Source organism: Sander lucioperca, chromosome 14 (assembly GCF_008315115.2).
Source record: "Sander lucioperca isolate FBNREF2018 chromosome 14, SLUC_FBN_1.2, whole genome shotgun sequence".
Taxonomy (NCBI): Eukaryota; Metazoa; Chordata; class Actinopteri; order Perciformes; family Percidae; genus Sander; species Sander lucioperca.
The window spans coordinates 11506768-11531386 of record NC_050186.1 but is presented as its reverse complement, the minus strand read 5'-3'; the positions used below and the strand labels follow the sequence as shown (position 1 = coordinate 11531386).

Below are 24619 nucleotides of genomic sequence, written 5' to 3'. Positions count from 1 at the left end.
ACACATTTTTGTGTAGAGGGGATCTGGGTGGCTTGTGGCTCGGGGGTAGAATGGTCGCCCCATAACCTGTTAGTGGATCATTTCCAGGCTCCTCCGGCCACATGTCTAAGTGTTCCTGAGAAGGCCCTTAAACCCCAAGTTGCTCCCCGGACCCTGTATGTATAGCTGTCCACTGCTCCTAATACTTAGGATGGGTTAAATGAAGTAATAGAATTTCACTACATTGTACTGTATGTACGAAAAAGGATTCAAGTTTGTAAAGTATAATCCACATTTGGTGCTCTAAAGTCTAGTGAGTGTGTGTGGCAGCAGGACGGTGTGATTGAATAAAAATTAACTAAACATGTCAGCCGCGTGGCTCATTAATGTGTTTTATTAATGGCTGCAAAGACAATATTTGTTAATGGGATGGTTTTGGTCTTTTTATTGGATTTGTTGTCATTAGTAAATTGATAGTCTATCACCAAACTTGTCTTTTAACGTGATTTTACAAGCTTTTTAGAAAGCTAAATGGTTAAACAGAAAGAGCGTAACTGGTGTGTAGTAATCTCACCACAAATCGACTGTCCAGCCCTTCCAGGATCTCTTTCTCGTTGAGAGCCATGGCTTCCCCCTTCCTCTTCTTCACGTGAGTCTTCTCCAGCTTTTTGCAGGCGTACATCATCCCCGTGGCTCGCATCTGACACGCCCACACCTGCAAACAGAACAGATTATGGTCAACTTATGGTTATGGATGTCTCTTATTTTCGGCCAAGTGTACGTCACCTTCGGCTTTCTTTGTGTTGGCGTTCTAAACTCCGGTGGATTTCTGAGGACTATGGTTAACTGCTCCTCAGATCTCTGCAGGGTAAATCCAGACAGCTAGCTAGACTATCTGTCCAAGCTGAGTTTTCTGTTGCACGACTAAAACTACTTTTGAACGTACACGTTCCACCAAAACAAGTTCCTTCCCGAGACATAAAAACAAGGAAAACTGTTTCTGGAGAAACATGCTGCAATCACAAATGAAATGCCTCCTCTCTTCCAGGCTATTGTGAGTGAAGGTAGAAATCAGATCTTAAAACCTGGACAAACCAAAACGATCTAATACCACGAGAGGTAAATGAGATCATATCCACAGAGAAATATAAAGGGATGTGACTTCAGTCTTACCTCTCCGAACCCTCCTTTCCCCAGAAGTCTGTACTGTCTAAACGTCTGCTTGGTGATGGGCTGCCTTGAAGAGAAAGACAGGTTGTTGTTTTCATTCTTAAAAAAAACGTCTTAACAGAAACTGTGATATCAATGTGGCACAGAGTCAAAAATTGAGGCAGCCGAGCATTTAAAGTACAAGTAGACAAACCAGCTTCCCAACCAACTGTCATACATTGTTTCATAATTCTCTTATTTCCTTGTTTCAGAACACACATACTGACCTCTCCAACATCTTCCACTGCAGGAAACGGTCGAAAAACATGCTCTCCTGGTACTGGATGAAGGGCTCGCCACCGAGGAGTTTATGTAGGTCTCTAAGACACCAAACAGAGAGGTTAAGTCTTTATTCTCTAAAAACATATACACAACATGCAAAGTCAAAATATCAATATATGTCCGTAGGAGGCCTCTTTATTTTCGATTCCCACTTCATATTTATTATTTTTATTAAAAACATTTTTTTTTTTTTTTTATTTAAACGCCTGGAAGACCTCAGTTATAAAACGGACAAATCACATTTGAGTTGATGTACATGTAATTTAATTTATACTGTAGCTTACACTGATCCCCAGTGGGGAAATTACAATTTACACTCTGTTAGAAATCACTACACACAGGCCTGTAACACACACACATGCTCAGGACCTATTCATGCACAAATGGAGAGATGTCAGAGTGAGTGGGCTGCCAGTGCTGGACTAGCGCCCTGAGTGGTTGGGGGGGGGGGGGGTACAGTGCCTTGCTCAAGAGCACCTGGCAGTGCCCAGGAGTTGAAATGGCATCTCTACAGCTACACTCTGTACTTTGGTCCGTACTGGGACTTGAACCAGCGACCCTCCGGTTCCCAATCCAAGTCCCTACAGACTGAGCTACTGCTACCCCAACCACCCATGTAGTTGATATCAACGACGTTTCATTTCCGGGATTGTTCAGGTCCCGCCAAAAATCCTGCCGGATGTCTCTCATTTTCAGCCAGATGTCTTTCTTTTTGTGTCGGATGTCCGTCCCCTTCCTCTTTCTTTGTGTTGGCGTTCTAACCTCCGGTGGATTTCTGAGGACTATGGTTAACTGCTCCTCAGATCTCTGCAGGGTAAATCCAGACAGCTAGCTAGACTATCTGTCCAATCTGAGTTTTCTGTTGCACGACTAAAACTACTTTTGAACGTACACACGTTCCACCAAAACAAGTTCCTTCCCGAGGCTATTTTGCAGAGGCACCGTCATTGTGTCCGACACTTAGCGCCGCCCAACGCCAGAAACACACTGTACGCTGAAGTGCCTTGTGCGGGGGCACTGCAGCAATAGTTTGGGCGATTCCGGCAATTTATTTCTTCCGTGAGCCGCGAGCGAATGTGTCAAGCCAGGACCGATCGATTGCAGGCCCCTGAATTGAATCCAATCAATATCGACTCATTACAGACTTCAAGATATCAGCAAATATCGTATCGTTGTCCAAAGAATCTATATAAAATGGTATCGTGATAACACTTGTGATTTACACCCCTAGAAAGAGCGTGTATGGACTTACTCTCTGCACTCGTGGAAGACGTCCAGGCACGGGTCGAGCTCCAGCCTCTGGATGCAGCTGTCTTCGTGCTTCAGCATGATGGACACACACTGAATGGACTGAAAGAACATGGATGTTACAACGGTAACAGGAGAAGGCAGTTTTTTCAGCAGACTGAATTATATATTGTGGGTTTCTGGGTGGATGCAGAACTAATTTAAAAATGGAGTTCAGGGTTTTCCCCGCCATCATAAGACTTAAGTGCAGCATCCGAGGCGTTTTTGGCAGCACCTAAGCCGAATAAATGTAAAATCATTGTGAGCATCAAAACTAACTAAATGATACTCAGAAATACTCAGATCTAATGAATGTCGACTTCTTTAGCAAGTTTTGTCTTTAAGCTTTTTGAGTGTTATTTCATTTATTATCTGCTCTAGCTTTTTATCAGTGTTTAGACACAGATATGGGAATAATAACGGTCCAAAATAATGTCAAATTGCATTTTTTTTTTTTATCGAAAAACATAACATTTTCTTGAGGGAGGACATCTAAACTCCTCCGCCCATGGCCGTAATTTACAGGGGGGATGGGGTTATAGCTATTATAAGTTCCTTTACATAAATTAAGACATTTGCCCCATAACTTGATGCAGAAAAGGCACAAAATGTTGCAGAAAAAACACCAGAATGCAGGAAATGAAGCATTTTATATGCTCAAATTTTCAATTTTGCAAGTGGAGATCTCAACCCCCCCAATGTTGAACCCAAACTTACGCCCTTGCCTCCGCCAAATATGCGCACCTAAGTCTTTCACAAACCGAGGCAAAACACTGGAGTTGTTTTTATTATAAGTATATGTTGTAAAAAAAAAAAAGAGGGATGTCCCGGTCCCGATCGCAAGTATGGGCTTTTTTATTAGCTGATCGGGGATCGGCCGTCACCCCCAGATCACTTTACTCCGATCATTTACCTCAGCTGAGCACTACTTGAGGCAGAACGTAAACTCGCAAAGTAACTTGGCATTGCTCATTAATGTGCTAAAATGTCAGCAGTGTGGAAGTATTTTAAGTTTAAGGTTATTTCATCTATATAGCACTTTAAAAGCTAACAAGTTTGCACCAAAGTGCTTCACAAAGACGAAAAAAAAATATGTATACAAACATTAAACACACACATATATTTATATATATATATATATATACATATTGTTTTCACGAGGCGGTAGCAAGAGATCGGATCGGGACTCAGTGTCGGCAGATATTCAAATTCATACTTTGAAAAGTCAGATTGGGTTCAAGGGCCAAAAAAGCTGATCGGGAAATCCCTAAAACAACTAGAGATGGTCCGATATCATTTTTTGTTTCCAGATAGCCAAATTGGCTAGTAACTTTCACAACGTTACCGGCGGGTGGCAATTTAAACCCCTGCTGGTGTCCGTATTGGAACATCTCTAAAAACAATATAACATGAATATTTTTGAGCAGTAAAGACTGGTTTTTGTGTGTTGGTCAGACCTCAGTCCTGAAGAATCTCTGAATGATGCTGAAGCCAGATTCTCTCCTCAAATCATCCGAATTTGTCTCAAAGTCGTCCTGAAGGAGAGAAAGGAGACGCGGAAATAGAGTGTTGATGTTACAGGTCAGTTTCTTCAAAGCTTTTAAAACGGAAAGAAGAACATTTATTACATTTCATTTATTCCCAAAACTCAGCCTTCAGATATACTCTGAAAAGTTGATTTGCAAAAAAAAAAAAAAAAAACAAACATTTAAAAGCCATTCTTAAACTTAATAAACCAACTCTAGTTTGATTGATATTCCCTGGAGTTCACGCAAAAACACGATTTAGGAGAATAAAATAAAATCTAGAGCTATCTATTTTCAGTTGTGGAATGTAACTAAGTACATTTACTCTAGTACTGTACTTATGTCCAAATGTTGAGGTACTTGTACTTTACTTGAGTCTTTTCTTTTCATGCCACTTTCTACTTCTACTCGGCTACATTTCAGAGAGAAATATTGTACTTTTTACTCCACTACATTCATCTGACAGCTTTAGTTACTAGTTACTTTACACATTGAGATTCTAAAAACAGAGGAATCTGTTTTTGCAAATGATCGTGATAACATCCAGCGTACGGAGTCTGTTTATAGTCAGAACTTCAGATTCTGAGAAGTGTGTATCGCTTTTCATATCAAAGACATCCTGCACCAAAACAACCCACGACATTCATTACATACGGAAAATATTTCCCCTTTGTTACCTTTCTTCCTTAAGTCAAACATTGGTCAGCTGCCAACTTTTTGTTTATAGTAAATTCCATGAATAGGTTGTGAAATACACAGATCATTGCGTCACACACTTCAGATTTGCTCCTGAATCTTTTTTGTTAATTGATCCATTCCTGACACTAAAAAAAGTGTCAAATTTGGAGCTTTGTAAGCCGAGTTTATGCGATAACGTTGTTGAATATCGGGATAACGATATTACTTTGTGATAAATAAACCGATATTAAAGTGTGCTCAGTTCTGCTGCTTTCAGTATTCTGCTAAAATACAACAAACTGCTTGTTGGATTTAAAAGGAAATGAAAGGAAATCATTTTCAAATTTCTTTGAACAAATTGAATATTGAATTGGAATATAAATGGCAGCACTAAAAAAAGAATGACAGTTAGATTTTAAAGTGCAGTTTCCTGCTGATGTTTTCTTTCAACTAACACAAAAAATCTCAGAGTGTCTTTCGCGATGCGTTTATTGCACCGGTTGATATTGCGATAGTCTATGTACTTGATGTTCCACTTCCGGGATTGCTCAGGTGCCGCCAGAAATTTCGCCAGATGTCCGTTACCTTCCTCTTCCTTTGTGTTGGTGTTCTAACCTCCGGTGGATTTGTGAGGACTATGGTTAACTGCTCCTCAGATCTCTGCAGGGTAAATCCAGACATCTAGCTAGACTATCTGTCCAATCTGAGTTTTCTGTTGCACGACTAAAACAACTTTTGAACGTACACATGTTCGACCAAAACAAGTTCCTTCCCGAGGCTATTTTGCATTGGCACCGTGGCTCCGCCCGGCACTTAGCACCGCCCATGACGATTGTGATTGGTTTAAAGATATGACAATAAACCAGAGCATGTTTTCCTCCCATCCCAGAATGCTGTGCGGACTAGCCAGACCCTCCTCCACAGCGCTGTGGAGGAGGGTCTGGCAAAGCGAGACAAAGGGGGCTTTCACACCTGAAAGTCTGAACCAAGGTCCGGACCAAGGTTGATGTTTTTGCATTGGCTCCGGTACGTTTTGGTTTCATACTGCAGTTAGGCAAGCGCACTGAAGACCTAAAACTACGTCCTCATAACGTACATGAGCTGTGTCTCCAGTCAGTTGCAACTGATTGGTTTGTAGACGGGCTTCCTCGTCCTCTCCTATCCTCTCTTTTTCCTCCAACTGGCCGCTGCTCTCTCTGTGCTGCCGCGGCACTTTTTGGCATTTATTCAGAGACAAACTGAAACCTACGCTGTACATTTACTCCCACTTAACAAGGAAACTGCTGATGTATTCTCTGCTCTGATAGCCGACAGCTGACACCATCTCTCGCTCTCTCTCTCTCTCTCTCTCTCTCATGTACACTAGAGCTGTAATCGGGCCTTAAAAGTTCGGCCCGACAAGGCCTGAGCCCGACAGAATTCGGCCCGAGCCCGACAAGTACATTTTGATTGACAGCTTATTAAAAGTCCAAACCCATGTCAAAAGTGAGTAATTTATAATTTTTTTAACATCATTTATTCATGACTAACGGAGGCTATAGGCCACTTGGAAGTTGGAACAAAGAAATAAAATAAGTCCTCCAGAGGCCAGCTTCCATTTCACCTCCTCAGCATCCATTTTCGACTAATCGAAACGCATCACCTGACCGCCCATTTACCGCACAACCCGGAGCACAAGCCCGAGCCCGTGTAAAATGATATAAATTAGATCTTCAGCTGTAACGTAGACACTTAGCTCTGAGCTGTTCCTTAAAAGGAGCTTCCCCGGTCATATAATTCAATTCAATTCAATTCAATTCAATTCAATTTTATTTATAGTATCAAATCATAACAAGAGTTATCTCGAGACACTTTACAGATAGAGTAGGTCTAGACCAAACTCTGTACTTTACGAAGCCCCAATTATTACAGTGGTTGCCTCAAGAGCAAGCATTAGCAGTAGCTATTGCGACAGTGGCAAGGAAAAACTCCCTTTTTTTTTTTGTTAGGAAGAAACCTCGGACAGACCCAGACTCTTGGTAGGCGGTGTCTGACGGCACCAGTTGGGGGAGTGGTGAATGGTGGCAATAATAGTCATAATAAAGATAGTGAAGCAGTGATCACAATGGTAGTCATAGTAGTTCATGTCATAGTAGGGCACAGCAGGGCGTTACGGGGTGTAGTGTGGCACAGCAGCCTGGGTGGACGCGGTTGGACGCGGCAGGACGCAGTCGGACACTGCGGGGAAATGCAGAGCGTAGCAGGGTGTAGTAAGTCCATAGCGTCAGCTGCACCCAGGACCCCGGTGTAGGTGCCACCCAATTCCAAGGCGATGTTCTGGGTGAAGAAGAAGCAAAGGGACTCCGGGGAGAAAACTCCCCAGAGATAGGTTAGTAACAGGCATTTCTGGGACTAAGATGCACACAAAAGGAGACAAGTGAAAAGAGAGAAGAGGGAGCGGCTCATTGTGTCCTTGGAAGGAGCTTCCCACAGCAGTCTAGAGTTATAATAGTATAACTAAGAGAGGCAGGCTAAAGAGAGGGGCCCTGGACCGGGCTCGTACTCTCCCCTGCCGGAACGGGCTTGTACTTCCTGCCTCCCTCTACTCTACTCTACTATGCTGCAACTCCTCACTCCCTAACTATAAGCTTTATCAAAGATGATGGTTTTCAGTTTATTCTTAAATGTGGCGACGGTGTCAGCCCCCCGAACCCAAGTTGGGAGCTGGTTCCACAGGAGAGGAGCCTGGTAGCTGAAGGCTCTGGCTCCCATTCTACTTTTAGAGACTCTAGGAACCACAAGTAGCTCTGAGTTCTGGGAGCGTAGTGCTCTAGTGGGACAATAAGGTACTAAAAGCTCTTCTATGTATGATGGTGCTTGACCATTTAGTGCTTTGTAGGTCAGGAGAAGGATTTTAAATTCAATCCTGGATTTTACAGGAAGCCAATGCAGAGAAGCTAATACAGGAGAAATGTGATCTCTTTTGTTAGTTCTTGTCAGAACACGTGCTGCAGCATTCTGGATCAGCTGGAGGGTCTTGAGGGACTTATTTGAGCAGCCTGATAGTAAAGAATTACAGTAGTCCAGCCGGGAAGTTACGAATGCATGGACTAGTTTTTCAGCATCGTTTTGAGACAGGATGTTCCTGATTTTGGCAATGTTACGAAGATGGAAAAAGGCTGTTCTTGAGGTTTGTTTTAAGTGGGCGTTAAAGGATAGATCCTGGTCAAAAATGACTCCTAGATTTCTGACAGTAGTGCTGGAGGCCAGGGCAATACCATCTAGGGTAGCTATATATTTAGATAATGAAGTTCGGTGGTGCTTGGGTCCCAGCACAATAACTTCCGTTTTGTTTGAGTTCAACATCAGAAAATTGTGGGTCATCCAGGATTTTATATCTTTAATGCACGCTTGAAGTTTAGCTAACTGACCGCTTTCGTCTGGCTTGATTGACAGATATAATTGGGTGTCGTCTGCGTAACAGTGAAAGTTAATTGAGTGTTTCCTAATAATATTGCCTAGAGGAAGCATATATAAAGAGAATAGAATTGGTCCAAGCACTGAGCCTTGAGGAACGCCATGGCTAACTTTAGCGTATTTGGATGGTTTATCGTTAATATTAACAAATTGGGATCGCTCAGAAAAATAGGACTTAAACCAGCTTAGTGCGATTCCTTTAATGCCAACTAAATGTTCCAGTCTCTGTAAGAGGATGGTATGGTCAATAGTGTCGAATGCAGCACTAAGATCTAATAAGACAAGTACGGAGACAAGTCCTTTGTCAGCAGCAGTTAGAAGGTCGTTAGTGATTTTCACCAGTGCCGTCTCTGTGCTATGATGCATTCTAAATCCTGACTGAAAGTCTTCAAATAGACTATTTCTATGCAGAAAGTCACACAATTGATTAGCGACTACCTTCTCAAGGATTTTGGAGAGAAACGGGAGGTTAGATATAGGTCTATAGTTGGCTAAGACCTCAGGGTCGAGGGTGGGTTTTTTCAGAATAGGTTTTATCACAGCTACTTTAAAAGACTGCGGTACGTGACCCGTTAATAAGGACATATTGATCGTATCTAGTAATGTGGTGTTGACCACAGGTAGTGCTTCTTTAAGTAGCTTCGTTGGAATGGGGTCTAAGAGACAGGTAGTTGGCTTAGCTGAAGAGACCCTTAACATTAATTGTTGGAGGTCTAAAGGATAAAAGCCGTCTAAATAAGTATCAGGTCTTATCGTTCTCTCTAGCCCTCCTGCGCCCAATGGTGAGTCGTTGGAAGCTGTGGGCAGAAGGTGATGAATTTTTTCTCTAATTGTTATAATTTTATCATTAAAAAAGGTCATGAAGTCATCACTGCTCAGAGCTATAGGAATAGATGGCTCAATAGAGCTGTGACTATCTGTCAGCCTGGCTACAGTGCTGAAAAGAAACCTTGGGTTGTTCTTATTTTCTTCTATTAGTGTTGAGTAATAGTCTGATCTGGCATTTCTGAGGGCCCTCCTATAATTTTTTAGACTATCTTGCCAATCCACACGAGATTCTTCCAGTTTGGTGGAACGCCATTTACTTTCAAGTTTTCGTGAGATTTGTTTTAATTTGCGAGTTTGGGAGTTATACCAAGGTGCTAGTTTCCTTTCCTTCATCATCTTCTTTTTGAGAGGAGCAACCGAGTCTAAAGTAGTCCGTAGGCAGGCCGTAGCAGCGTCTACAAAGTTATCAAGTTGGGAGGGACTAGAGTTAACGTAACAGTCCTCTGTTATATTAAGGCATGACATTGAGTTAAGTGCTGTTGGAATAGCTTCCTTAAATTTAGCTATAGCACTGTCAGATAAGCATCTAGTGTAGAAACTTTTATTTAATTTCGTATAGTCTGGTAGTAGGAATTCGAAAGTTATTAAAAAATGGTCTGATAATAAAGGATTCTGCGGAAATACTATTAAATCGTCAATTTTGATGCCATATTCTAGCACAAGGTCGAGGGTGTGGTTAAAACAGTGCGTGGCCTTATGCACCCTCTGACTGAAACCAATAGAATCTAGCAGTGAATTGAAAGCAGTACTAAGGCTATTGCTCTCAATGTCCACATGGATATTAAAATCACCTACAATAAGTACTTTGTCTGATTGAAGGACTACGCATGATAAAAACTCTGAGAATTCAGATAAAAACTCAGAATATGGACCTGGTGCTCGGTAAACAACAACGAATATAATTGGCTGTACTGTTTTCCATGTTGGGTGTTGAAGATTAAGAACAAGGCTTTCAAACGAGTTATAATTTAGTTTAGGTTTAGGATTAATTAACAGGCTCGAGTCAAATATGGCTGCAACTCCCCCTCCTCGGCCTGAGCCTCGTGGAATTTGGGTATTATTATGACTGGGAGGAGTGGCTTCGTTTAAACTAACATATTCGTCATGGCCCAGCCAGGTTTCGGTGAGGCAGAATAAATCAATGTGGTTATCTGATATCAATTCGTTTACCAATAATGCTTTCGATGACAGAGATCTAATATTTAATAGCCCACATTTGATTTTCCTATTCTGTTCTGTCGTTGCAGTGGTTGTTTTAATTCCAATTAGGTTGTTTAGTATAGCACCTCTTTTATTAGTGTTTGGTTTAAACGGTCTCAGTCGGGGGACAGACACGGTGGTTATGGGATTATGAATGGGTGATTGCTCTGAAGGGAGCACAGAGGGGCGTATAGCGCTGTATCTCTGATTATTGACTTTGGGAGAGTGTGTCTGGTCAGTGTGCTTGTGGGAGTGTTTACGGGATGTAAACAGTCAATCAGAGGTCTGGGTATGCAGGGCGTGGTGCAAATTTCCACGTAGCATCTGGCTTCCGCGTGTATTGGGATGAATCCCATCCCTGCTGAACAGGGAGCCACGTTCCCAAAACAGATTGAAGTTGTCAATAAAACCTATCCTGTGAATACTGCATGTGAGCTGGAGCCAGGTGTTAAGGGAGAGTAGTCTGCTAAAGAGGCCTGATCCGCGACCTAGAGATGGAAGTGGGCCCGAAATAAAAACCGACTTCCCAGTGCTTTTTAAAGCCTCAATGAGAGTGGTAAAGTCTCGCCTTGTGCGCTCACACTCCTGAATCCGAGTGGACATGTCGTTATGTCCACAATGGACCACGATGCGTTTGATAGAGGTCGGAAATGAGGGTATCAGGTCCATAACTTTAGCCAGGATGTCTGCAACTTTGGCTCCGGGAAAACAGTGTGTGACAGCATTATGAAACCGTAGGTCTCTAGTGATGGAGTCCCCAATAATTACTGTGGTTAGGGGGAAGAGCGGACGAGGAGTGGGGGGGTGTGGGTAGCCGGTGACGGGAGCAGAACAGTCAGTGTCGGTTTCAGATGGGCAGGGAAAAGAAGAGGAAGAATGCTTACCGTTCGGTTGTGGAGATTGTTTTTGAGGAACGTTGTCATTTGGCTGATCCAGGCAGTGTAGGCCACCGGACCGTCTGACTACCGCATCCCTCAGAAGCTTTCGCCGCGCGGTAGCAATCGTCTTCCGTGACGACGGCTGGTCAGTCTGCTTTGAAGCGGGGCGAGCCCGGTGAGCCGCACTGGCCACCACCGGCTCCGACTCCGACAAAGCATTGAAGCGGTTGGAGAGGCTGAGGGCAGGAGGCGATGGAGCCCTACCCGAGGCTCTCTTTCGGCCGCAAACCACCTCAGTCCAGGGTGGCTTGATAACCGGTGTCGAGCAGGACGATGGGCGTGGGCAGGCAGCTGGGTCCCATGGCGCGGTATCCTGGAAGGCCGCCGAGAGAGATGAGATCCGGAGCGACTGATTATGAGCCACGTCCAAGCAGGCGGTTAACAAAGCATCTTTGGTTTTTAAGTCCTCGGATATAACACCAAGATAGCCTGCAAGAGCTTTCTGTATTTGGTCCCAAAGTCCGAACCATCCAAAAAATGCTTTCACACTAGAAATGAACCGGACCGGACCATGGTTCAGTTTGATCGGGACCGAGACTAACTCTTTTGGTCGGACCAAAATTTTGGCTGTTTGGTCCGGACCGTAGACCAAACTGAAAAGTCCGAAAGGCCAAAAAGACGTTTTTGTCCACACTTTTTGTGCTTTTTTTGACAACTAATGCTTCTTTTCACAACAATGTATGAACACCACTAACACCAACTTATTACTAGTTGTACACTCCTTTTTGCAATTCATGGTCAATAAACCTTATTTATAGGAAAATATACGTAATCCTTAAGATAAAAAAGCAAAACATTATGAATTATTCAGACTAATAATAAAGGTAGGATTATCACAGAAGGGTGTATGTCAACGTTGAGTCAGGATACTGTTTCGAAACATTTCAATTTTTTTTTCAAATGCTAAAAAATTGAATAAAACACCCAAAGTAGAGATCCGATCTTTTGTCGTACTTGTGAAGTGCGTTGTGTGGAATCATCCGTGTTATTTTTGGGTAATTATAATTAGGTAGTAACAAAGAAACCCATATTTCTGATATAGACATTTAGAAAACAGACAACACAAGAGTTAAAGTTTCTCTGGATTTCTTGCAGTAGAACATTTTTTATAAACCACATGTTCCACAGTTGAAAGTGTACAGTACCAGAGCGTCCTGCAGGGAGATGTAGTTCTGCAGATCGGGCCGACTCCGACAGAAGAGCTGAAAGAGTTTCTTGCCGATAGGCTGCTTCACACACAGACTGTAGTAGTCTCGCTCTGACGGAGGAAATGAGACACCATGTGAACTCATGCAACACACCGACGGACTGAAACAAGTCACAAAGTGCTTAACATTCATTCATTTAAAAGGACAACGAGCAAACAGTTAATATAACAAAATAGCAAGATGAAATGATAGATATAACAAATCAAAAGTAAAATCATTAAAAAGCAAGTCTAAATTAGTGAGTTTTTAAAAGAGACGGCCCTGATTACCTGTGGTTTTCAGGTTTGACATTTACATTTACTCTAGTACTGTACTTAAGTCCAAATGTTGAGGTACTTGTACTTTACCTGAGTCTTTTCTTTTCAGGCCACTTTCTACTTCTACTCCGCTACATTTCAGAGAGAAATATTGTACTTTTTACTCCACTACATTCATCTGTTACAGCTTTAGTTACTAGTTACTTTACACATTAACACATGTAGTTTATAAAATCTGATGTTTGATTCTAAAGTCCAGCTGAGATGATTAGACCATTAAACACACAACTGTTTGGATCCTTTACACTTTCTACAATGGGAGGATTTTTCTGCATTGAGTACTTTTACTTTTATACTTTAAGTACATTTTTCCTGATGATACTTACAGACTTAACAGTTAACTTTACAGTACTTAAGTAACTACAGTTACTTAAGTACTATTTTAAATGCAGAACTTTTTTACTTTTTACAGTGTGGTATTAGTACTTTTACTGAAGTAAAGGCTCTGAATACTTCTTTCACCGCTGCAAATAAACCCTTTAATATATATTCGTTAAAATAGATCAAAATGATTCTTAAGCTTGATAAACCAACACTAGTTTCATTGACGTTTTTGTCAAGTTTTTCCACTTTTTTCCTCGCCTCTTTCAACTTTTTTTTAATCCCTTTTTTTAATGTTTTTGTTCCCTTTTTGGACATTGTTTTCGCTTTTTTTACAACTTTGTGGTCGCTTCTTTTTTTGTCTTTTTACAGTGTGGTATAAGTACTTTTACTTAGTAAGTTAAGTATCTGAATACTTCCACCGCTGGCCAACAGTGAGCTGCCGGAGGATCTTAGGTTCAGTTGTAGCTTGTACAGATCAGACGTTCAGCTAAATACTTTGGAGTTCTCCCCATACAAGCCTTAAGTTAAGATCTGTACTGATATGTACAGCTTCTCATCAAACTTTTTATTTTTTAAACATTATTTCTAAATGAAACACACACACACACACACACACACACACATTCAGAGACAAAGAGACACACACACACACACACATGCAGACACACGGACACACAGACACACACACACACACACACACACACATTCAGAGACAAAGAGACACACACACACACACGCAGACACACGGACACACAGTCACAGACACACAGACACACACACACACACACACACACATTCAGAGACAAAGAGACACACACACACACACACGCAGACACAAGGACACACAGTCACGGACACACACACACACACACACACACACACACACACGTAGTGCGTCTCACTATCTTTGTGGGGACCCGTCATTGACATAATGCATTCCCTAGCCCCTTACCCTAACCTTAACCATCACAACTAAATGCCTAACCTTAACCCTTACCCTCACCCTAACCATAACCTAATTCTAACCCTAATCCTAAAACCAAGTCTTAACCCTCAAACAGACCTTTAATCTTGTGGGGTCCAGCATTTTGGCCCCACAAAGCTGTCCAGACCCCACAAGTACACTGGACTCCCGGTTTTTGGACCCCACGAATATAGTTAAACAAGAACACACATACACACACACACACACACACACACACACACACACACATACACATAGTCAGAGACACAGACACACTCACACACACACACACACACACACACACACACACACACACATACACACAGTCACACATACACAGTCACAGACACACACACACCTATGGTCTCGGCCAGGTCTGCACACTGACTAATGTGAGAAAAGCGAAACATCTCTCTCCATTTCCAGCTTCTTCCTTTGCTCCCTCCGCCTGCAGAAAACGAGAAAATGAGAACATTGGAAAGTGTGAGATATCTCAGAGTGTTACATCTATCAGCAGTCTGTCACAAATGTCCGTCCTTGTGTGCGTGCCTAGTCCGTCAGGTTTCAGACAATAGTATGCTCCGCTACAGTGAATGAACTATTTTTAGCTCGGGGAGCAGGTAAGCAAAGCCTGTGGGACCACATTACTCTGCAGCTTACATTCAACTTAAATGGCCATGCTGTCACTTGAACTGTACACCTCTTTAGCAACTTAAAATGAACAGTACATGAACAGTACAATCATGGGAGACTTGAACACTTCACTTTAATGAGAAATTAATTATACATTTGGTAGGTTTGATTGAGGCTTCCTGCTCAGTGTTTCTTTAATTTTATATCTATACATCTATATAGATATATATATTCACTGAGTTTGACTGAACCCAGAGAAGTTTTGGACAAATAAAGCCAGTTTTGGCATGGATTGATTTAAAAAAAAGTGACCTAAAAAGTCCTATCACAGCTGCAATCGGTGCCCTTGTAATCTGTGATCAGTTGCATCATTTATCATCTTTGATAAACCTAGTTCACCCTTGTTTAAGGAAGTCACCGCCCTCGGATCACACAGCCAAAACACAGCTGGAGACTCTTGTGATCCTCAGAAATCTGCAAATTTAGTCCAAAAAAACGTCTAAAAACTCTCTGTGATTTCTCTGAAACCACATGCACGACGTGTTAAAATCAGCCTCTGGTTTGATCTAAAAGTATATTAATAATAAATAATAAGCATCCTCTGACATCCTCTGGCACTGTAACTCCTTCCAAGAAGTGAGAAAATGAGTTTTACAAACATTTTGGATGGACATTTTGTAGATAAAAGCAGAAATAAAGGACTCTTACCTTCTCTGGCTTTAATAAGAGCACTATTTGCCACCATGCTTTCAATCTCCATGTAGGAGTGTGTGTTTGTTTTTTTAAAAGTTGTCCCGGTTTATTTGTCCCAAAGCTAGGTACAGCCAGCATTCATGCAACGACTGTGATGAAATAAGAAGTCATCACCTGCCGCGATACTGAGAGAGCAACAGTCCAGTTGGTTGAGTTGAAGTAATGAGAGGAGTGGCTATTGGCTGGCTGGCTGGCTGGCTGGCTGGCTGTCTAACCTGCGGTCCCTGTGACTCACTGATGAATGGACGGGCAGGTGTTTGCACTCCTGATAGGGCAACATCCTCCAACCACAGGACACTCCCTCGCCTCAGAGGCGGAAGAAACACTCATCACTATCTGGGGAACGAGTTCCCAGTGTCTCAGAGGATAAAACACAGAGCCGTATGGGTACTTTCATCATTTACATTCAGGGGCGATTGGGAGGGCACGGGGGGGGACCAATTCTCAGCCGGGGGTTATTAAATATTAAACAATACACATTGTCTATAAGCTCAGTCAGCCACTTTAAAAGTAATCACAGAAAACATGAATTGGTCATGTGACAAGGGATGGGAAAGTTAGCAGAACAGGCAGCCAAGTGACAATACTCCAATAGAATTGATCCAATAGAAATCACAGTGGTGATGTTTACATTTAGATCTGTGCATACTAGGCATAGTTCAAATTTCACTACGTTTATTCACAAACTAGTTCAAAATACAAGTAGAATCATAAAAGAAAAAGTTCAGTTATGAGAAATGGTGCCCCATTGTATCTGCAGGCGCAGAATTTTCGCGCAGATTTCCCCACTGGAATTTAAGCAAATTCAAATATAAAACTTATCACATCTCCACTTTTGAACAGAAAAACAGGCTACTAAATGTTGCAGATTTTCATTCTGCATCACCGCTGCAAACTAACACAGAAAAAATGAATGAAATTCCCTACATTCTGCTAGGGTCTGCTGATAATGATGATGAAGTATGTTAAGCTTTTATACAGGGGCCCAGACACGTCTGTTGCACCACTAAAACAACTTTTGAACGTACACATTCCACCAAACCAAGTGCCTTCCCGAGGCTATTTATACCTTCCACTTTCTTTGAAAGGAATTTTAAAACTCTGGCTGATTTATGAGGTTAACTGCTCCTCAGATCTCTGCAGGGACAGCTAGCTAGACTATCTGTCCAATCAGAGTTTTCTGTTGCACGAGCACGACTAAAACTAATTCTGAACGTACACATGTTCCACCAAAACTAGTTCCTTCCTGAGACTATTTTGCAGTACATTTAGCGCCGCCCAATATGATTGTGATTGGTTTAACCCTCTTGTTGGCCTCGGTTCGAATTTGACCCATTTTCAAAAAGTTTCTTTATCAGAAATTTGTGTTTCCTTCAACCAAATTGTCAAAAAAATAAATAACGTGGATGGTTCCATCCAACGCTCTTCACAAGTGAAATAAATGATTATTTCACTACTTTCATAGAATTTGGGTGTTTTATTAAATTTATAGCATTTGAAAAAAAAAAAAGATTAAAAGAACGTTCAAAAAAGTGACAAAAATATTGGGAAAAAAAACAAAAAAATGTCACAAAAATGTGCCGAAAAAATAGACAAAACATTGGAAAAAGCTTCAAAAACGTCGGAAAAAGAAGCGACAAAAGTGTCAATAAAACGGCCTAAAACGTTTTTGACCTAAAAATTTTGACCCAAAAAAAAAGTTGCATAGTAGACGGGAAGACAACACGAGGGTTAAAGAAATGCTAATAAACCAGAGCTGGTTTTTCTCCCATCCCAGAATGCTGTGTGGACTAGCCAGACCCTCCTCTGCAGCGCTGTGGAGGAAGGTCTGGCAATGCGAGACTAACTCACATCCCAACCTGTGATGCACGACAAATACTTTTACAGTTTGATGATACTTCTGCCTTAGTTTAGTTTAGTTTATTATAAAGATCCCCATTAGCTGACGCCTAGACGACCAGCTGGTCTTCCTGGGGTCCAAAAGTCATTTTTTAAATGTTTTAGTTTTGCTTGAAATAGATTACTTATAAATTGTAGTATTGGCGCTTTTACTTAAGTAAATTATTCTTCAGCCACAGATTCTTTACTCCACAGATTCACATTCAAACAGTTATTATAATTTAAAGGGAGGATCCTGACACCTGGTGGACAGACAACAGCACTGCAGCTAAAGGTCCAATCACAATCATCTTTTATTTAATTTCTAGCAGCTGTTGTTTGATTTCAGATGTCTGTTATTTGTCCAACAACATGTCTGCATGGATATTTTATAATCCGTCTCTTTTAATGGGTTATAATTCAACAATGATGATTAAATCTGTGGGTAGATTTAATTGATTTAATCAATAAGAACGTAGGTATATAATATATATATATATATATATATATATATATATATATATATATATATATATATATATATATATATATATATAAGCTGTTTCTTCAGACTAATGCTTTCACTCACTATTGACTGAGTTTACAGTGTGATATGTATATAATTATTACCTTCAATGTTGTGTTGTGTTCAATATTGAATAAAGCTGCATTTAATCTGAAATCATCGGACTCGTCACGTATGAAGTCTCCACCATCAGTCTCCAGAGAGAGCACCATCTCTCATTAGGTTTACATTAAATTAAATCTAGCTGTGCGCCAAACCCAAAAAGTCAGGAAACTGTTTTTTCAAACTGCAATTATGTAACATTCAAAGCCGATGCTATACACGCCAGAGACGGTTTAGAACCGAGACGCCCCACTCAGAGTAGTTTCCTGTTTACACGGAACTTACACCTTTTTTTGCTGTGTGCACCACATTGACGGCTGCTGTATAAAGGCCCTGACACACCAACCCGATGGCCAAAGTAAAATATTGGACTCATTTTCCACAAGCCACATATCTCCAGAACATTCTGACACTAAAATGGCATTTTTTAGACAGACACATCAGGAGAAAATTCATTTTTTTCCAGACCTGTTTCTGTCTCAGGACCAAACTCTCGCGAGATCTGGCAACACAGAGAAGACTAACGTCAGCTTACGTTCGTGAACGCCCTAACAAAACTAATCTCACTAATGTTAAATATGTCTTTCAGCTGTGTAAACATCTAACGTTAGCAAAAGGAAATATTAATTAATCATACAAATATAACTTTTCATCCATCCACACGACGTTCACTACACGTTCAAACGAGGCCACGCCCCTTTAGGAGACAGGAAGTGTGGACCGTTTCATACTATTGGCGCTGCTTTAAATGCGCTATCTTAAGTATAAATGTTCTTTGTACGCGCTTACGTTACAAAAAAACGTATGAGTTGTCGCTCTAGGACGGGCGTGTATGAGGCTGGGAAGGAACAATCACAGTTTACTCACTGCCAGACTACACCACTGCTTTCGTGTGCGAGCATTGGAATGTCACCCACAGATCAGCTGGTTACGTCTGTCTCTTAACAGATGCCAGAGAAGATCCCGGTGTTCTGATCTTTGTCTGGAAATCTGAAATAAGTTCTCAGTCAAATTTGGGATCCGTGTCAAACTGATGATGGACCCCTTTAAACCCTTGAGTTTCCTCGCAGCGCTTTGAAACAATGCACTCCCTGTCTGCACACAGCTCTGTGCATACATAAATACTCCGGCCAACTGATCTTTTAGAAAGGGGAATTATAGCACTGAAAACTTCATTAGCTCTGATTTAAACAACATACTCTAACTTGAGCTTTTTGTACCTTAGATTGACCCTTTATTTAACCTGGAAAGCTACATTATCTGTCTAAAAACGTTGGTAAAGCAGATAATAAATAACTAACACTCAAAAAACTTAAAGACTAAACTTGTTAAAGAAGTCCAACTACAATCATTAGATCTGAGAAAAGACTTTAAGTTACATTCATCCGACTTAGGTAATGCCCAAAACGGCTCGGGTGCTGCACTTAAAGCTTTAGAGCGTAACTTTTTGATATTAATGAACGTCCGTTACGTTCAAGCCGTTGCCAAATGAGTTGCTGCAAAGCTAATTAAGACTAACAGCTCCACACAACTCTCTCTGGATTTCTCAGTATGACTATGTTCAGAAGATTGTGTTATCCGGTGACTTTCTCACGCAGAAACTCAAGTGAAGATAATGACCTCTTCTGAAGAGTCCATCATGTTATTTAATCCTCCGTGTCCTCCTTGGCTACTAGCAACTGTGTGGAGGAGGGGTGGGGGCGTGTGCACGATCACAGAAGGCTTGTATCATGTACAAATGGACGCGCCGACAGTGTTGTTGTCATTACTTAGAATTCCTTATGGGGGAGACAAACTATGCACTATAGCTTTAAACCTTATAATGGCGGGGGAAACGCTGCTCTAGAGCTGCAACAAACAATTATTTTCATCGTTGATTAATGTGTGGATTGTTTTCTGGATGAATGTATTAGTTGTTTGGTCTCTAAAATGTCAGAAAATGGTGAAGCATGTTTCAGTGTCTCCCAAAGCCCAAGATGACGTCCTCAAATGTCTTGTTTTGTCCTCAACTCAAAGATATTCAGATTACTGTCACAGAGGAGAGAAGACACTAGAACATATTCACATTTAACAAACTGGAAACAGAGAATTTCTTACTTTTTTCATTAAAAAAATGACTCAAACCGATGAATCAATTATCAAATAGTTGGCGATTAATTTGAATCTAACAATCTTTGCAGCTCTGTAGATAACACTACGTGTCACAAGATCTAAATTCTGGAATTATAACTTCAATCACATTTTAGAAATGGCACCTTAAAGGGATAGTTTGTATTATCCTCAGCACGCTTGTCGCATTTACACAGCAATAAAATCACATAGCGCTTAGTTAGTTTACACACTTCTCAGGGACAGTTTGTAATCAGCAGCACGTCAACACCAACGATAAGGATGATAATCAGCTACTGATAACTGCAAGAATCTGAGTGACTTCCTCTGAACTGTGAGTCTCGTTCCTGCTGAATTCTCAACAGAGATGATATCAATCAGTATGTAGTTAAATCCACTTTACATTATCCGTATAAAACACAGATCAACATAAGTTTAAGGAGGCTGTATTAAGAAATGTTTGAAAGATCTCATACATCCAGGGTGCGATTTGTGAAAAAAGCAGAGGGGGGGGGGATTTTGATCATGCACAACGAAACAAAACATGCAAGACTTAAATCCCCCGTTTCAATACCACCATGGATTTGGAGCCACTCAGCCAGCGGAACGTTACAGCGCTTTGCTTATTTTAAAATACTCCGATTTAGGTATATAATATTAGCCTGACAAGCCAGACCCACATCCAGATGTTGGGTCTGGGAACTCACCATTGGCAGGGCTCAATCTGAGGGGCGGGATAAATGGTTGTCTTTCAAATTCTCTCTGCACGCAATAGGATAGCGCTCCAACCAACCAGAGCAACGCTAGTTGATAGATTAAACTTTAAACTCCGAACACATCTTCCTTTTTTAAGAATGACTTCAGTGCCGTTCTTTGTTCTTTTCTCAAAGAAAAGCTGAACTCCAAGTCTTCCAGAGTCGCGGCCAAAGCCGATTCCAAAGACCGCTGTTCGCCAGCAGCAGCAGCCATCTTCTTTGTTTTCAAGTAGCAGGGAATTCACGAGGAACCGTCGCAACTCTGCCGTCATTATGTTAAGCCCGCCCACCGACTCTATACACGATGTGATTGGTCTGACCAGAGTTTGGTTTTTCCAGCTCTCAAGCCAACGGAGAGTTGCTAGACGACCCTTGCTGCAAATTACATTTGCTGCCGCTAGGGTGCGTCTAGATTTCTAGGCTAATATAATATATGGGGGTACATTTTGTCCACACAGGTCCATCAAGCTGCTGAACTACAATAGTAAATCTTAGCACAGTAGAGCAGGGGTGCAATAAATACACCAGCACTTTTTGCACTTCACACTTCAATTATTACATTTAATTCTTGTTTCTTGTTAATTTCTTGTTGTGTTGTCTGTGCTGTCATGTGTGTCCTTCTTTTGTGTCCTAGGACACTTTGTTGATCTTAAGTTTATGTTGATTTTAGAATGTTTTTTCTGTTACATGTTTATGTTGTGAAGCAACAGATTGTAGCACTATGTCCCAGACACATTTCCCCTCTGGGACAATAAAGTGTATTATATCTATTCTGTGTATCTCTCTGGCCAAAGGACTACAGTTGAAAATTTGCCGGCTGGTTAACATCGGCTCATTTACAGAAATGTTAATTGTGCGTTGTCCTTAAAAAAAAATAACTTAATGAGTCATTAGGTGGACTATTCTTTAAAGTAATGACACATATGTATCAGATCGGAAACACATGATGTTCAGTACAAGGGGAAGCTCGAGGCTTTTTTGGTTTAAAGCTTCCTTTTTTTTTTTAAAATGAAATCCCACCATCAGCACTTAGGAAGGAAGACCTGATGTGAGGAGAATGTCACTTTAGTCTATAATGGAAACATAATTCTTGCTTTTAAAGGCCAAAACCGATGTGAAGAGGAGAGATTTCACAGAGCAGTCAGATGAGTGTCTCCTGCTCTGTGGCTTTATGTGTCTTTAATACGTATAAGGCGATCATGTGTGCGCTCCATAAGAGAGGACCTCTTCATCGCCCCAAATTCACCGAATCCATGGATAAAGATGTGGGAGGCACTAAACATCAGCTGTGAAAGATTTTAAAAGTTTAATCTCCTGGGGGCCACACAGAGATAATATCTTTATATTTTAAACAACAGGAGGGTTGGCGTGATGTTCAGAGTTCTTAATTATGTAGCACCGACTTAGAAACAATTTTGAAACGTTTGTTATTGACGCAAAAAGCTCTCTGCGCACCGCTCGGTAGAGCAAAGTGCAGATAGCACTAGAGCATATTCATATTAATTATACAAAATATTATATATAATCAATGATGTATTAAAGTGGATAAAGATGAGACTTGATTGATCCAGTGGTGAAATTCACAAGCTAGCTGCCAAGTCCAACTTCCGCTGTTATTTTGGTGAAAGTAACTCAAAAGTAATGCAAAAGTGGTGTAAAGCATTACAATTCAGAGACAGTAATATTGTAATATAACTAATTACTCTCAAATGACAGTAACTAGTAATCTATATATCTAATATATCTAAATGTATTACATTTTGGAAGTAACTTGCCCAACACTGTCTGCAATTATCCCTCGAATTGCTGACATTTGCAATATGACCTTAAGGCCCTTGCGCACTGAGTCTGAAATTTTTGTATGCCTTTTTTTTTTTTTTAATCTGTCCTAATCCTAAAAAATTCACAGTCACGCACAGAAATTCCAAGACTATTTAGCAGAGCCACCGTCGCTGCGTCCGGAGCTTAGCGTCGCCCCAAAACCATTGTGATTGGTTTAAAGACAAACAACCCAGAGCGTTTTTTTCTCCTATCCCAGAATGCATCTGTGGGGTAGCCAAACCTTCCAGGATCTGGTAATGTGAGACTAGATGAGTTGTAGTCTGTTGAATTGGTGTTTTGAGGCTGTGGTCCAGGCTGGTGCTGCATATTCCAAATGGATCTGATATATGGTAGTTTATATCCACAACGTTCCACTCCCAGGATTGCTCCAGTGCCGGAAATTCCACCAGATGTCCCTCTTTTCAGCCGGATGTATGATCCCCACACTTTTACTCCTGGCTTGTCTGATATCTCAAGATCTGCCATCACCGTCCAACGCCGACCACATAAAGCACAACTCATATTTGTGTATAATAGACAATTCAGCACAAGTTTTGCAGAGCGCCTTCTAGAACCAAGCTTCTAAGTATGACACATCTAGTGAATTAATCTTCAGTGTATAGCACACAGCTGAGATGAGCATACACAACACAATGAGGGTGGGCGTGACTGAGTCAATCCCCTGAAAAACTGGAAAAACCGGGCAACGAAAACCAGAGACATCAACTGTCAAGCATTCCCTGCTTCAAGTCTCAATAATTTGAGCAAAATGAAGACAATTTAAGACTTAATTAACTACATTTTGCAGGACAATCTGCAAAGTCTTGCATCCTGACACGTTTGTTATGCATTTGTTACGTACGTAACATCGACTATGAGGCTTTTGACCTTCTGCTCTGATTCAAAAGTGTGTATACATCCATATTGTGTTAACACTGTAGAAAGTAAAGTCATTTTTAAACGTTGTCCCAAATTTTAGGGACACCCAGCAGAATAGTAGCAGGCAGTGTGGTCCGTTAGAACCAGAAAAGCACCTTTTAGGAATATCTCCAGGACTAATATCTCCTGAATAATAATTAGGAAATTCCTTTCTGTGCTTGCAGCTTTCCTCCAATATTGGCAACACATTGGGCCTTATGCAAGAAGATTTTCGCATTCTTATGCTAAATCTCTCTTCCTTTTTCAGAGTCAGATTCATTGTGTTTATGAGTCTCCCATGAAGACATTTATTATGAGTCATATTTCTGTGGCTCTCTCCCTCTCTACCCTTACTCCCTCTCTCTTTCTCCCTCTCTCTCTCTCTCTCTCTCTCTCTCTCTCTCTCTCTCTCTCTCTCTCTCTCTCCCTCTCTACCCTTACTCCCTCTCTCTTTCTCCCTCTCTCTTTCTCTTCCTCTCCCCCAACTGGCAGTGTCCAATGGTAGCCCACCAAGAGCCAGCTCTGTCCGAGGTTTCTGCCTGTTTAAAGGAAGTTCTTCCTGGCCCTTGTTGCACCAAATGCTCTTTGGGGGGAATTGTTGGGTCTCTGTAAATTATACCGTGTGGTCTAGACCTACTTTATCTCTAAAGTGTCCTGAGAGAACTTCTGTTATGATTTGACACTAAAAAATTGAATTGAATTGAATTCTGATTCTGATTCTTGAGTGAAAAACACCACTGGAGCACGCCAAACGTGATTTGTGCTGACTTCAACTTCACTGCACGTTAAATCAGACAGAGTGACAGACAGTGAAGTCATCTGACTAAAAATGTGATCGCAGAACAGTATTATTTAACATGTATTTGGGAAACAGGATGTGTACACCACCCCTTTGTGTGCGAAGAGGCGGGGTCTGCAGAGTATAAAC

At 41.3% G+C, this 24619-nt stretch overlaps 1 protein-coding gene across 2 annotated transcripts in view; it reads right to left on the bottom strand.

Annotated features, from left to right (window-relative positions):
- Positions 1 to 15787, bottom strand: part of grk5 (G protein-coupled receptor kinase 5) — a 28528-nt gene extending 12741 nt beyond the window's left edge. Inside the window, exons 1-8 of one of the 2 annotated variants that reach the window (XM_035991767.1) lie at positions 15538 to 15787; positions 14555 to 14644; positions 12529 to 12641; positions 4215 to 4292; positions 2723 to 2820; positions 1416 to 1508; positions 1153 to 1216; positions 554 to 694 (exon numbers count right to left, since the gene is read on the bottom strand). In XM_035991767.1, the coding sequence (XP_035847660.1) occupies positions 554 to 694; positions 1153 to 1216; positions 1416 to 1508; positions 2723 to 2820; positions 4215 to 4292; positions 12529 to 12641; positions 14555 to 14644; positions 15538 to 15589 (729 nt within the window). In that variant the 5' untranslated portion in view covers positions 15590 to 15787. The remainder of the gene's footprint in view (positions 1 to 553; positions 695 to 1152; positions 1217 to 1415; positions 1509 to 2722; positions 2821 to 4214; positions 4293 to 12528; positions 12642 to 14554; positions 14645 to 15537) is intronic. The other variant, XM_031287839.2, reaches the window with a different exon arrangement.
- Between the last annotated feature and the right edge of the window lie 8832 nt (positions 15788 to 24619).